The 12,720-nt window shown below is 46.1% G+C and overlaps 1 protein-coding gene across 3 annotated transcripts in view; it reads right to left on the minus strand.

The window, feature by feature from the left end:
• The window catches only part of SERINC5 (serine incorporator 5), a 53,479-nt gene extending 40,785 nt beyond the window's left edge, over nt 1-12,694 (minus strand). For 2 of the 3 annotated variants that reach the window (XM_063319793.1, XM_063319791.1), the window contains exons 1-2: nt 12,651-12,694; nt 3,611-4,454 (exon numbers count right to left, since the gene is read on the minus strand). In XM_063319793.1, the coding sequence (XP_063175863.1) occupies nt 3,611-3,637 (27 nt within the window). In that variant the 5' untranslated portion in view covers nt 3,638-4,454; nt 12,651-12,694. The remainder of the gene's footprint in view (nt 1-3,610; nt 4,455-12,650) is intronic. The other variant, XM_063319792.1, reaches the window with a different exon arrangement.
• Nucleotides 12,695-12,720: the final 26 nt, after the last annotated feature.

The raw sequence follows: 12,720 nt of genomic DNA on the forward strand, positions 1-12,720 counted from the left end.
TGTAATGAAGAGAGGAGACCACGAGGACAGCAGGCAGTGCCAGGGAGGCAGGCAGCTCCAGAGCACTTGGGGGGCTTCCTTCCCTTGATCCAAAAGCTACAAGCCCTAGAAGTCATTGGCTGAGGACAATCTTATAAATAATTTTTTTTTTTTTTAATCCCTCAGAATTGGAGGTCTGGGTATAAAATGAAAATTGGATACTGCTCTAACTTGCGGCACATCTTACAGCATTTACTACATCATATGATTTCTAAGCGCAGAACAGTATTAGAGGAAGCACTCAAGATTTAACAGACCTACAAAAATAGCTTTATAAGCTTTAATAACAACCAGTTCTAATTGAAAAATCCATCTTTTTGAACAACCAAGCTACAACATACTGCCCCCCAAAAATGAATGTTAACTATCTAAATTACATTTATTTAACTCTGGAAAAAACATATTCATTGTAATAAAGATTTTCCGCAACAGCTGCTTTTCTTAACCATGATCTCAACTTTATTCTCTTGAGAATAACTACTGAAGAAAAGCCAAATGTAAAATCCTGTTTCCTGTCAATTTAAGCAGATGTTTTTATGTAATCAAAAGCATTGTGGAGGCCCAAGCCAAAGTGTATTCTCACTGCATTCTCAAAATAGGTCTACCAATGAAACACTAGGAAAAGAAGAAACATTTAGCAAGCTTATTACAGCTCAGAAACCTAAAAATCACGATTCTCTTCAACACAAGGCTGTACGTTGCCTGATAAAAACCACTGCAGAAATTAAAGTTTATAAATGGCCAGATTCCTTGAAAGCAAGTTCCCAGGGTCTACTTGGCAAGGATACGAGTCACACAGTAATGTCAATTAAGATTGTTTTAAATAATTTTGAAGTGTAAAATCAGTATAACCAAAGTACACTGAAGTTTGGCAGCTTGCCGCTGTATCCTTTAACAACAAGAATGCAGGCTGTGAAACCTGAATGCATTTATTCTGACAAGCACCATAAACTAGATGTTTAGCACTGTTTGACCAGAAGTATTGATCACTCATCGTCCACTCCACACCAGGAAGATTTGCCTGCATCAGGAATGGAGAAAAAATGGATAGTCAAGTGATGTTAACTCACAACAAAATTTTGATACCTGGTACATACATCCATGCACAATAATTGTGCTTTCAGAGCTCAGAAGGACAATACCAAAGTTCTCAGTCAGTTCTAGGAAAGGGGATCCACAGAAACAGAGGCAGATGTAAGATATATACACAGGGCAAAAATACTTCATACAAAAAAAACCAACCAAACCACCCCGTGGGATACCAAACCCGTTAAACTAGTATATTTTAGGGAAAAAGGAGGGACCCAACATCCCTGCTGTTTTTCAGGACTCGCATAAAGTTTCATCTTTCCTCAAGCACATCATCTCTGTTTTTGGAGGCAGGGTTAACTTCATCTTCAGGGGAACATTTAAGGAGAGGCTGAATTCCTTCTCAGTTTTCCAGCTTGATTAACAGTACCCATAAAATGCCTGAGGAAGTTGGGTTGAGAGAGAAAGAAGAACTTGTATTCCTTTTGTTTTTCTTGTGTATTAATTATGTTAAACAAACATCCTCTCATCAGGGTTGGAGTAAATCAAGTCATGAAGGCAAAGACCATTCTTCCTTTTAAAAAAGTTACACTGCGTGCTATTGAGACATTTTTTATGCCATTTATCATCTTAGCCTACAAAAGGCTTAGCCACACTAAGTTCGCTGGTATAACTCTAGCAATATGCCGTATTTAGCACAGATAAGCCTTACATCAAAAATAGTGCTTCAGCCAGCAGAATACATATCCCCCGGGTATTGCATAATTTTGGCGCTATGACTGCATCCACTTTAGGGCTTTTGCTTTGGCTCCAAAATCACTAAGGAGTTCAGTTTATTTACAGACTCCAAAGTGCCATATCGGTGTCAATAAAACACATGACTGTCAGATATTACTACACAGGGTAGGAAGAGTGGCTCTAAGAATGTCTCAAAGTTTGGTCATGCTAAAGCCACGCCATTCACCACACGAGTCTCACAACGGTTTCATCGTTTTGGTATTAAGTTACTTCTCCAGGAGCAACCAAAAAAAGCAAGGAAAATGCACACAGCCATGAACCACTGCAGTAACAGCATCTACTAACAGCACTTTGTTGAGCTACTCCGAAACTTGTTTCAAACACTGCCAAAATGCACATGAAGCAGCAGCCAGGGGGACCCCCTGCTTTAAGGTGAGTATTAGCAAATGCAATTACTGCTGTCTGGTGAGGCGCAGGGGACCTCCCGGCAGATGGGCATGTGGAGACACGCTCAGTAACCCTCCCGGACCATGGAAGACAGAAAGAACCGCAGCCAGAAGACTAAATCTAAGCTGAGATTTCAACCTTCAGGGAAGATCTGACATTTTTTCCAGGTAGTTCACACAAAAGCAAGACATTCACACAATAATAAGGTGCTGAGGGTGGGCAGAGTGCCCAGTGAAGAAATACCAAGAGAATAAGGGCTGTGAGGTGTTTAAATATGCAAACCAACAGGAATAAGCTCACTGGCTAGCCTGTTGCAGACAGGACAGGTAGTAATGAGTTTCTATTGGAGCAGTAGAGATTCGGGGAAACAAAGGACAAAATGAAGTGCCTGGGGGAGATGCAATCTAATACCAGGCTAGAGGGACAACTGGTAGGCACAGAAGTCCTTCCCTCGAGTGCAACCAAGGAGGAGATCCGGACAGGGCCTTGCAACCATCCTGCTCCTCCAATTCCATGGACGTTCGTTCATCCATCAGAACGGATTCAACTACAAAAACACACACGCACCATGGTGAGATGCAGAGCAGCGATTCATCGTCCCATGGATGCTGAACGGGGCAGGTCCTGCACCGCCCTCCATCACCGCTCGCTCTCATCTCTCGCTGCCTCCCCCGGCACCTCCACCTGCCGAACTTTTCCACAAGCCACATTTTAAAGGGGTTTGTGAGAGGGTCTGAGGAGTGCCGGGCAGCCGTCAGCGAGCAGACAAGACGACCCCGCTTCTTATACCATGGGGTCCCATCTCTCCACCACGAGGCACCAGTGGCAATTACCTAACCGCCTTTGAGCAACCCGTCACCCCCGCGGCAATCGCTCCTTGCAGCGCAGGTCTTCGAGAAGGCTCCTCTCCTTGTCCGCGCCTTCCCCCGCATCCCACCGCCATCAGAGCGACCGGTCCCCCTTCCAACGCGAGGGGAACTGGGGAATTCATCCTGGGAACTCCGCGAGAGCGCCGGGATAAACACGTACAGTGCCGGGCTTCACCCCCGGGCCCCCCGCTCCTCCTCCGCAGAGCTGCCCACATTTGAACGCCTCTATTCGCCCCGGCGGGGTGCCCGGTTCCCCGGGGGCTGACGGCGCGGGACGCGAAGGTGCAGCGGAGGGACGCGGCCCCACCGGCCGGCCCCTCTCCCGTCCCGTCCCGTCCCGTCCCGGGCTCTCCGTGTCCCCCGCGGGGCGCTGCCCGGGGCCCTCGCTCCCCGCACCGCCTCCCGGGGGATCCCCCCCCGCCCGGCCGGCCGCAGGGGAGGCCTTGCGGCCCCCGCCGAGCACACCTGCCGCCCCCCCAGCCCCTCACCTGGCCGGCGCAGCACGGTGCGGACATGCCGGCGGCGCGGCGCGGCCTGGCTCCCTCGCCGTCTCCCTCATGCGGCAGCGGGCAGGGCAGGGCTGGGCTGGGCAGGGGCAGAGCAGCGCGCCGGGCGCCCCCGCGGCGGGCGGAGCGGTACCGGCACCGCCTCTGCCCGGCCGCCGGCCGCGACGCCCTCCCCTCAGCCCCGGCCCTGCCCCGCCGCCCGGCTTCCGCTGTCGTCAGGCGGCACGGCGGGGGGAGGACCGGCTCCGAGGCCCGGTTGTCGCGGCTGCTACCGATGGGCCTCGGCTGCCGGCCTGCCCCGGCGGAGGGCCGCCCCCGCCCCCGGGAGAGGGGACAACCTCGGGCGCTGGCGGCTGCTGTTGTGGCGGTTCCAGCCGCGGCCGCGGGGTGCGTGGTGGATCCGCGGGGAGCGCCCCCCGCCGGCTGTCCCGCTCGCAGGCCCGCGCCGAGGACGCTTGCCCGCACATACACCCTATGGAGCACCTGGTTTTCAGTAGCTGGAACTGAACAAACTCGCTAAGACAAGTAAGAACAAGGGTCTTGAAAGACCAGGCATAAAAGGTGAATACAAACCGGGTTCAAGCCGTGTTGCTGTGTCCCGTGGCCCTCGTAGTGCCCGCACCTTCATGGAGAAGTCACACACGTCCAAAGGACAGCCTTGGGGCTGCGCCGCCCTGCAAGGAGCCAGGGTCTTTCCGGGTGCTCCGTAAATCCTTTCTCCAGCATCAGTTGCCAGGAAGAAAGCGTAGTCCTAGGCGGTCACTGAGGATTTCTCAGCTTCCTACGTGATGATGGGGTATCTTTGCTGTAATAAACAGGCAGATCCCTTAAACAGAAATGGCACTTATTTTATTATAGGGACAAAGTCAATAAAGCAAAAGCACAGCGCTGGGTGCATGACTCAAGTCAGAGGCACAGCAGCTAATACTTCACCCACGTCTTACATACATTCAATATTGCATACGTATTCACTATTTTAGGCAGAGTAATTGTTTATGATGATTGATTATCATTAGTCCCTTTTCTCTTCTATTTGTGTGTTTCCTTCTGGCAATTGTTTCTGAGGATCGATGATCTTCAGTTCCCTTTTCCCATGCATCTGTTTCCTTCTGGTAGGATCGATTATCATCAACTCCCTTCTCCTATGCATCTGTTTCCTTCTGTTAATCATTTTTGGGGTCTTTTGGAGAAGTTCTCTTTTGTTTCTCTCGGATGTTTTTCTTCATAGCTGCTGTTAGTTGTTATCTTTGAGGTTTCTCATGTTTCCTAACTTACTAAAGGTTAGTTATCCTTGTAAGTCAAATATTTATAGCCTTGTTATTATGGTGAAAGCCAACAATACCTTCACTATTTTTTACATTTGCTGTTGCCGACAAAAGCCACCAAGCATAGAAACGAAGGTCTCGGTGGAAAGGCTCCCTCACCTTGGTGGTTTTGTTGCCTCTGTGTGCTTGCACTGTAATATCTAAGATAACTATTTGGAACTTTATTTCTAGTCTTAAACTGCCCTAGCTTTAGGGATTGAGTGCAACTAGAAGCTACTGACCTGCATACAGGCACATACATGCAGGTCACGCAGCTACACCTACCAAAAAGGAAACGGGTATGGATTGCAGGATGTATTGCGTAAAACCCTTTCCTCTTTCCTCGTGAGTGCAAACAAACAGAAAGTCAATGCCCTAGGAAGCGGATCACACGATGAATCGGCGTTGCACAATTTGGTGTTATACTGGGGACCAAAGAGACCAGAGTTACCATAAGGGTGGTTTATAAAAAGCAGACGTGCTTTATTGTTAATGGTGCTCTCACATCTGCATATACTCAGCTAGAGACAGGGTGTTTACCACTGTTGTAAGATTAATTCTGCCAGCCAGATGGTGATTTAGCTGCAAAGGACACCAGCTTGTGGGCATCCCAGAGGACCCCACTGCAGCTCAGGCACCCCATGCAGCTCACGCTCCTGCTCCTGCTTTTGCGCGCTCACGCAGCAAAAGGCCCAGGCTCAGGTGAGGACTCCTCAAGTCAGGAGCGGGGGTTGGAGTCTCAGCACACCTTCTCTGATTTACAGCACCCCACAGCCCCGTGATGGGCGCCTTGGCTTTTCGAGTGAAAAATTTGTCACCAGAAAGGCTGGAGCTTTCCTGCTGTGTTTCTGGCAAGCGTTAAGCAGGCTAATAGCAAAGCAACAAGCAGATGTTACTGCATGAAAAGGACTGTCACTCTGAAATTATCCATGCATTTAGAACAACGTTTACCCACCGAATACATATTCTGAAAGCAGAGAAGGCCGTTGTGTTCCCCTAATCTGATTTACTGTCCAGAAATCTTCAACCAGTAATTCCTGCCCTCAGACTGTTCCTTTTGTCAGGGTAAAGGCTGCCTCTTTGAAGAGATGCTAATTCTGATTTAGGGCTTTCAAGTGGCGGGGAATCCATAGCACGCGTAGAGAAAGGCAAGATGCTTTGGCCTTGCTTTGTATAGGGAATTTTATAAACACAGATTTACAGAGATTTAATGACTCAGGCAGAATGGGGGCAAGAAGCAGCCCCGTAGGAAGTAAGACAGCCAAGGAGCACCCAGGAATGGAGTTAAAACTGTGGTCCCAGTTCAGGTGCTGGGGAGCGAGGAACAAAGGAAAGCACTCAGCTAGAAGTTGTAACCATGTGGCACTTCCCAGAAAAAAAACCTGGTAAGCAGCCAGTTGTGCCCTGGGACTCTCTCCTCGCCCGGCGTGCAGGTGAGCAGAGCGGAGCAGCAGAACCTGACGCCCCAGGAGCATCTCACTGCCAGCCACCTGCCTTCAGGCAGGCCACAAAACTGCCTGCAAGATACACAGCCTTGCTTCATACGCACCAGTGACCACCTGCGGCACATCGGCTTCGCTCAGGCCACCAGGAAAGGCATTACCCTTTGATGCCAGCCACAGTTTCACTTGCGGATGTCGCACCTTTACACGCATCCGCTTTACTCATTCCCCACTCATTTCTACATGGACTGTTGTAAAAGAAGCAGAGGCTCTCACTGTCCCCCTGCGCTGTGAGAAGAACGCAGTATTACTACCTCTACAGAGAGCTCAAAAGATGTCAGCGGTGAAGTAGAAAGCTTTTTGGCATAGCACAGGGAAATCGTAACTTACCAGGAATGCGTAAGGACTCTCTGCTTCCGCAGTACTCTCATAGTATGAACTAGGTCAGTGTATTTTCGGGTAAGAATATTATGAGTTGTGTTGTTTTGTTCACACCTTCTGAAATGAAGCTGCAACTTGGAATGCTGCTTTCAATGTTATATAATTTCAAGATTTTTTTCAGTAGTTAAAGGATTTTGTTTATGCCAACTGGCAAAGAGAACACAAAAAGCCTGTATCCAATGAGGAGAAATCTACCACTTGGGTTTTTTTCAGGTGAAACAAAATACAGAAAATCTTTACAAATGTAAATGCAATCAGAAAGAAAACAAAACCAGATTGTTACACATCATGGTGTAACATAAAATTAGTTACATAAAATTAGTTCATTTTTGTAGTGTAAGTTTAGACTTTATATGCCTGTTAAAATACAAAACATGTAAAATTGATTTTTAGGTAAATGCACATCTTGCTTGAGCCCAGTAATTAGACACCAATCAAAAATGTAGTTATGGGAAGGAGGGGAAATGTCTGTACATGTGCATGTACGTGTTCTGGAAACCACCACTCGGATCCAAACTCAACCTCTTACCCAGCTAATGACCTAACTGCTGCGAGGTTTGCTGGAATAGTTTCCTGTGGAAAAGGCATTCCAGTAAAGGGGAACACCGTGCAAAGGTGTGACAGTAAAAGTAATTTATTTACCACCTAGGAGGTGGACTTGTGTGTGACTGCAAGACCATCCTTGCTCTCACAGTCTAGGTGGTGGCCAGCCATGATAAACCTGTGACTTCCTCGTGTTTTTTTCTAAGTATGCACCGACACCTGGAATACGGACCACTTCTCCCCAGATCCTCCTAGGTAGCCAAGGGCTTCCACAACCTTTGGACATCTTCTAAAAGTCAGTGTGTCTAGGAATCGTGCCAGGACCAGCTGGCACAGCACAGTGTAGCCCAGCTGTGGACCTGACAAAAGGCAAGTGGGAGTAGCTCACACAGACCTCAAGGTGCACCATGAGCAGGCGCAGCACCCCAGAGGTGTTTTAATCCGTGGCTCAGTGCAGGAAGCCCAAGTATTTGCCAGGAGCACTGAGAACAGAGTTCTTGGCCACTACACCTTACTGCTTTGCATCTCCAGTTGCTACTCTGCTTAAAAATAAATAAATAAACAAACACATTACAATAACAGCTGCAAGGAGTCCAATAACAGTTAGAAAACAAAGTACCTTTTATGCCATCTTTTGAAGTTTGAGCTTTTAGTATCTAAGCCTTCAAGCTGCTGTTAGCCTCTCTAGGGGCTGGAGACTACATCTCCCAGCTTTTGGAAAAGCGTCGGTTGGCTTGGGATCTAGTAACAGACTTACGTATGATAGTCTGTATTCCTGTAACAGGCTAATCACCTTCAAGATTGTGTGCGGAGGTGCAGGGAAGCACACAGAGCATCTATAATAGCAGAGTGCACTGAGTGATCTGCCAGCGCGAGGCGAGAGCAACCTGTAATCATAAATCTCTGAGGTGGGGCGGAACAGAAATTGTCGGTGCACGTGGGGCCAGACACACACATGCAACTGGTCCTTCCAGAATATCAGGTTGGTCATAATGCTAAAGGGTGGTATCTTCCACTGTATCTTTATTAGCGTTCCGTAATTCGAATTAATCTTTTCTAGCTGGTACTAGTTTAAAAAAAAAAAAAATCAAAAGGAAAAAAAATAATCCATGCACTTAAGTAGTCAAATTTGGTTAGATTCTGATCAAATGAAATGTTTTAAATCACTTGTCAGACTTGAAATAAAGCATTTCATAGCATTTGAAGAGTTCAGTATTAAAAAACCCACAAGGCTGGTATTTCCAGGCAATTTACTTAAAAAAAAAATAATTATTTTGAGAATGATAGTTTAATAAACCGGTTGCTTAGTTCTTTTTTCACTCCAATGCTAATTGAAAGTGGACTAAAATTTGCATTGTCTGCCAAGGAAATTCACCAACTAAACCCTTCTGAGCAGGTTAATTTTGGTAACCCAAGTACAAAAGAGTAATATTACACTGCTTTGCACTGACCTCTCCAGGTGCTGCATTTGCACGCACTTTGTTGACCCTTTTTAGCACAATACCATGTAACACCAATTATAAATGTCATTCTTTCTGACCTCTCGGCAACTGTAAGCAGTACAGTTTTCCATTTCAAAATCATGTTTTTATTATATGATGTCTCAGGTTTCTTAATCACAGCTAACACCTTTACCTTACAAATAACGGACATAGACGTTTAACTCGGGTGACAGTAAGGACACCTCGTGCTAGGAGAAAAGGAGAGACAGCAGCGTTCTGCAGTACATTTACACGCTTCTGGCACTCAGGTAACCAGCAGGGATTTGGGTGCTGCCGTGAGGCACTAAGTCTTGCTGGAGTTAATGAGTGACAGACAGAAGAAAGGAAGCCTGCACACCTCCAAGTTACTAGACAAGGCCAGTATAAAGGGTCTTATTAAAGAAGTTCTACAAGAATATGCAGCTAAGCAGGCTCAAGCCACACGCTGAGAGACAAGACCAGGTCTCCACCCTTACAAGGAGCTTCACGCCGGCAGAGTGATGACTCTCGGAGAGGCAAGTGTTAGGTTAAGATCAGACAGTTGTACCACGTCCGACCATCTGCCTTATTTCTCTGTTCAGACACCGCCTCTAGTGGCAGGGAAAACTGATCCGCTTGCAAATCAGGATTTCAACTCCTGCAGGTGTCTGAGAGATTAAAATTGGTTTCTACTATCATATATTGAGACAAAAAACACGGCAGCACTGTCTTTCTGCACTGCTGACTTCCTGAGGATGCTGATGTGAGAAAACCAGAGGAAGCTGCTGAACGTATGGGTAAGTTTCAAGTAGGAAAAAAAAGACAGTTTTACATTTGTCAACCCAGTAGTAGACATCTTCAGAATTGCCAGATTGCAAGACTTTGTTAATTATCTGTTAATTTTGTCAGTGAACCTTTTCTTAAAAAAAAACAAAAAACAAAAAACAAAACCTCAAGAGAGATATTAATTCACAGATGGCAAATCTGTGAATTAAATTGGTATTCTTTGAGGGTACCTGCCTACCGCCTCCCAAACTGGAGGCCTCCCAAAACCAAAGCTCATAGCTTACAACCTGTTGTCAAAGTCAGCTTAGTGTAATTGCCAGCGTGCCTGCTGAATTGGCACAAATCTCTTGTGGTAAGCAGTAAACCACATTCCACTAATGCTTTCCAATTAAGAGTGAAGTGCACCCTTCTCCTCCTCACTTCTCTGCATACCATTCTGTGCTTACCACGGTAGCAACTGCTGTTAGTATGAAGGTTTCTGGGCACAATTTGAGCCGACAGCACTAGAGGAAATGGTCACAACCTTGCTGGCCTCTGCGCTGACCACACAGCACGCCTCTCAGAAAATCCTCATGCAGGACCTGCCTGCCTGTGGATTTGATTCTTTGGAAAGAAAAGACAGACACGCCCCCCACCCCAAGCCCCTGGTCCTTTTATTTGAAAGAACAAACCAGAAATTTTCTGAGTAAGTTTCTCACAAATAGAAGAATAAATAAGACACTAGAATTGAACACGGAGATGATACGAACCTAGTTCAATAGCATAAAAACTGAGATTTTATTCCAGCTCTACTCGGGGAAGCTTGAACATGCGAAATTGGCATTACAAGATGAACAAAGTTTGGCCAAGCAGAATTCTCAAGCTAGCGAGATCAGAGCAGCTTCTTAGAGCCTTCCTGGTGGTGGCTACAGGAGGAACAAATCTTATTCCCAGCAGGTCTTTGTGAAGATAAGAATCAACAGAAGGTTTTCCTAGGCAGTGCTGTATTGTGGAGACAAAAAGAGACTGCACAGCCATGCGTGTCTTTTCCCCAGCCTCTCACACTACTATCAGCAAGGGGTATGTCAAAACACAGCCTGCCAAAAGCATTCAAAGCACTTGGTTAATTTTCCAAGGAGTTTCTCTAGCTCAACTCAACAAGCTAAATCCAGACTTGTCCATGTTTTAGCCTGTGATTTTGTCACAACCACGTGGAGAGAATGAATACCCTACCTCAGAGACAAAGGTGATATAGTTGAGTATGAAATGCAAGGAGCAACACAGGGATTCAAAGAAAAGCAAGCCTAACAGTAGCCTTTTTGGTAACAGTCCCTCCCTTCTCTCTGAGAAGAAAATGAATAGTGAGCGGTCACAGATGAAACCTGCTCTGTAAAGGAATTGGAGCACATGCAGCACTAACTTTTGTGCACCAGAAGTGGCTGAGTAGGAGTTTAGCAAACCACGTACAAGCAGCAAGCCAAGAGAACAAGAAAAGTCACCAAACCCGAGAACGAATGCAGGTAAAAGCAAAGAACTGGCAGTGCTGCCTGCAGTGCTGCCTGCATCAAGGCCATGCCAATGATAACGGCATGCCACAAACGCAAAGCAACAACTGTATGTTACAACTCAGCCTGGCTCTGAGCCTTCTTTGTCAAAGCAAAAAGGCTGCAAGGATCACACAGCGTTTGCACCAACCAAGAATGAGGGAGACAAGATGAGGACGTGATAGCTAGCAGTCCTTGTTCTCCATGCCACCACAAGTAATCCTGGTATCTGTGAGAAAATGAAATCAGTTTTGTTTAAAACAGAGAGCACCTTCCCCTTCTGTACTGTCTGCGCACACAATGAGTTTTGCTACATTTATTGTGTCAAACTGGAAGGATAAACAGTATCGGTACAGTGCATAGAAGTTACTCAAATTCCATTATGTCCCAAGGTAAGAGCCATCAAGTCTGCGAAGAGGAGGACTAACCTTTCAGGAAGAAACAGCAGTAACTCATGCTAAAAAGGTGGTAAGGGCAGAAGAACTGTCTCAGCCCAAGAGAGAAGGCATTATGTTCAGTTTGCACAAGTGTACAAGCTTACAAGTGTACAACTTAGGCTTCAAGCTTACAAGTGTACAACTTAGACCTTTGCACAAGCATGCTCATTGCAGGCTCAAGACAAACCATCCTTTATTGTTGTGGTTCTGAACAGAAGCCAAGCAGATTTGCAGCAGCTCTATATTCAATAAATTGGTGTGATAAATATCATATATATCATGCTGAAGCATGATATAAAGCTTACAAGGTAAGCAAGCCACAAATTAAACAGTATTTAGATAACTAATTGCACATGACTGCATGTAGTCAGTTATAGTCACCAGAAGTCCCAAATATTCCTTCCAGACTTCTGACCGAAGTCACAAAAGTTAAATCAAACTATCCAAAAGCCCGAGATTAAGAAAAAATATTGTGCTGATCCTTTCTATAATCTTACTGTGTGGTGTACATCCACTTTATCGATGCATACGATCACCATTAACAGCAAGGCAATTTTAGTCCCTGACACAGGTAGCTTCATTCATGAACTCAGCTGAAAACCAGACTTACTGTATAGCCTCATAGTGTAGAACCAGCCCCAACCGTACATGTAGTGCACAGTATGTGAAACGAACTGCAGTGTGAGACCTGGAAGGGAACAGCTCTTGCTTTTTTTTGAGCATCTGCTGTAGTAAACACGACTGGAAGCATACAAGGGAGTAGCCTTGGTCACAAAATATCCTCTCTTCAACCCCACTCTTAGAGAGCACAGGAACTGTGCTCTATACATTTATACATTCAAACACTCACTGCCCATCTAACTCAATTCTACAGCTTTTGCCAGAAGGAGCTTAGAGAATTGCTACTTGTTCTACTGGAAAAGGTTTCTTTCAGGGGAAGGTATCATCTAGGCATACGCAGCATTTGACAAGAAGGAAATGGTGTTACTCTCAAAGCAGAGCTGGCAAAATACTTAAGGTGTCATTGCCATGCAAAGTCTATTTGTTATACCCAATAGTTAGGATACTCACTGAAAAATACAGTACCTGTTTCAGGGGCTGAAGGTTTCCAGGCTTTGAAGTCCAGTCAAAATGCTGTCCTAGCTAAGTTCAATGT

Source organism: Chroicocephalus ridibundus, chromosome Z (genome assembly GCF_963924245.1).
Source record: "Chroicocephalus ridibundus chromosome Z, bChrRid1.1, whole genome shotgun sequence".
NCBI classification, from domain to species: domain Eukaryota; kingdom Metazoa; phylum Chordata; class Aves; order Charadriiformes; family Laridae; genus Chroicocephalus; species Chroicocephalus ridibundus.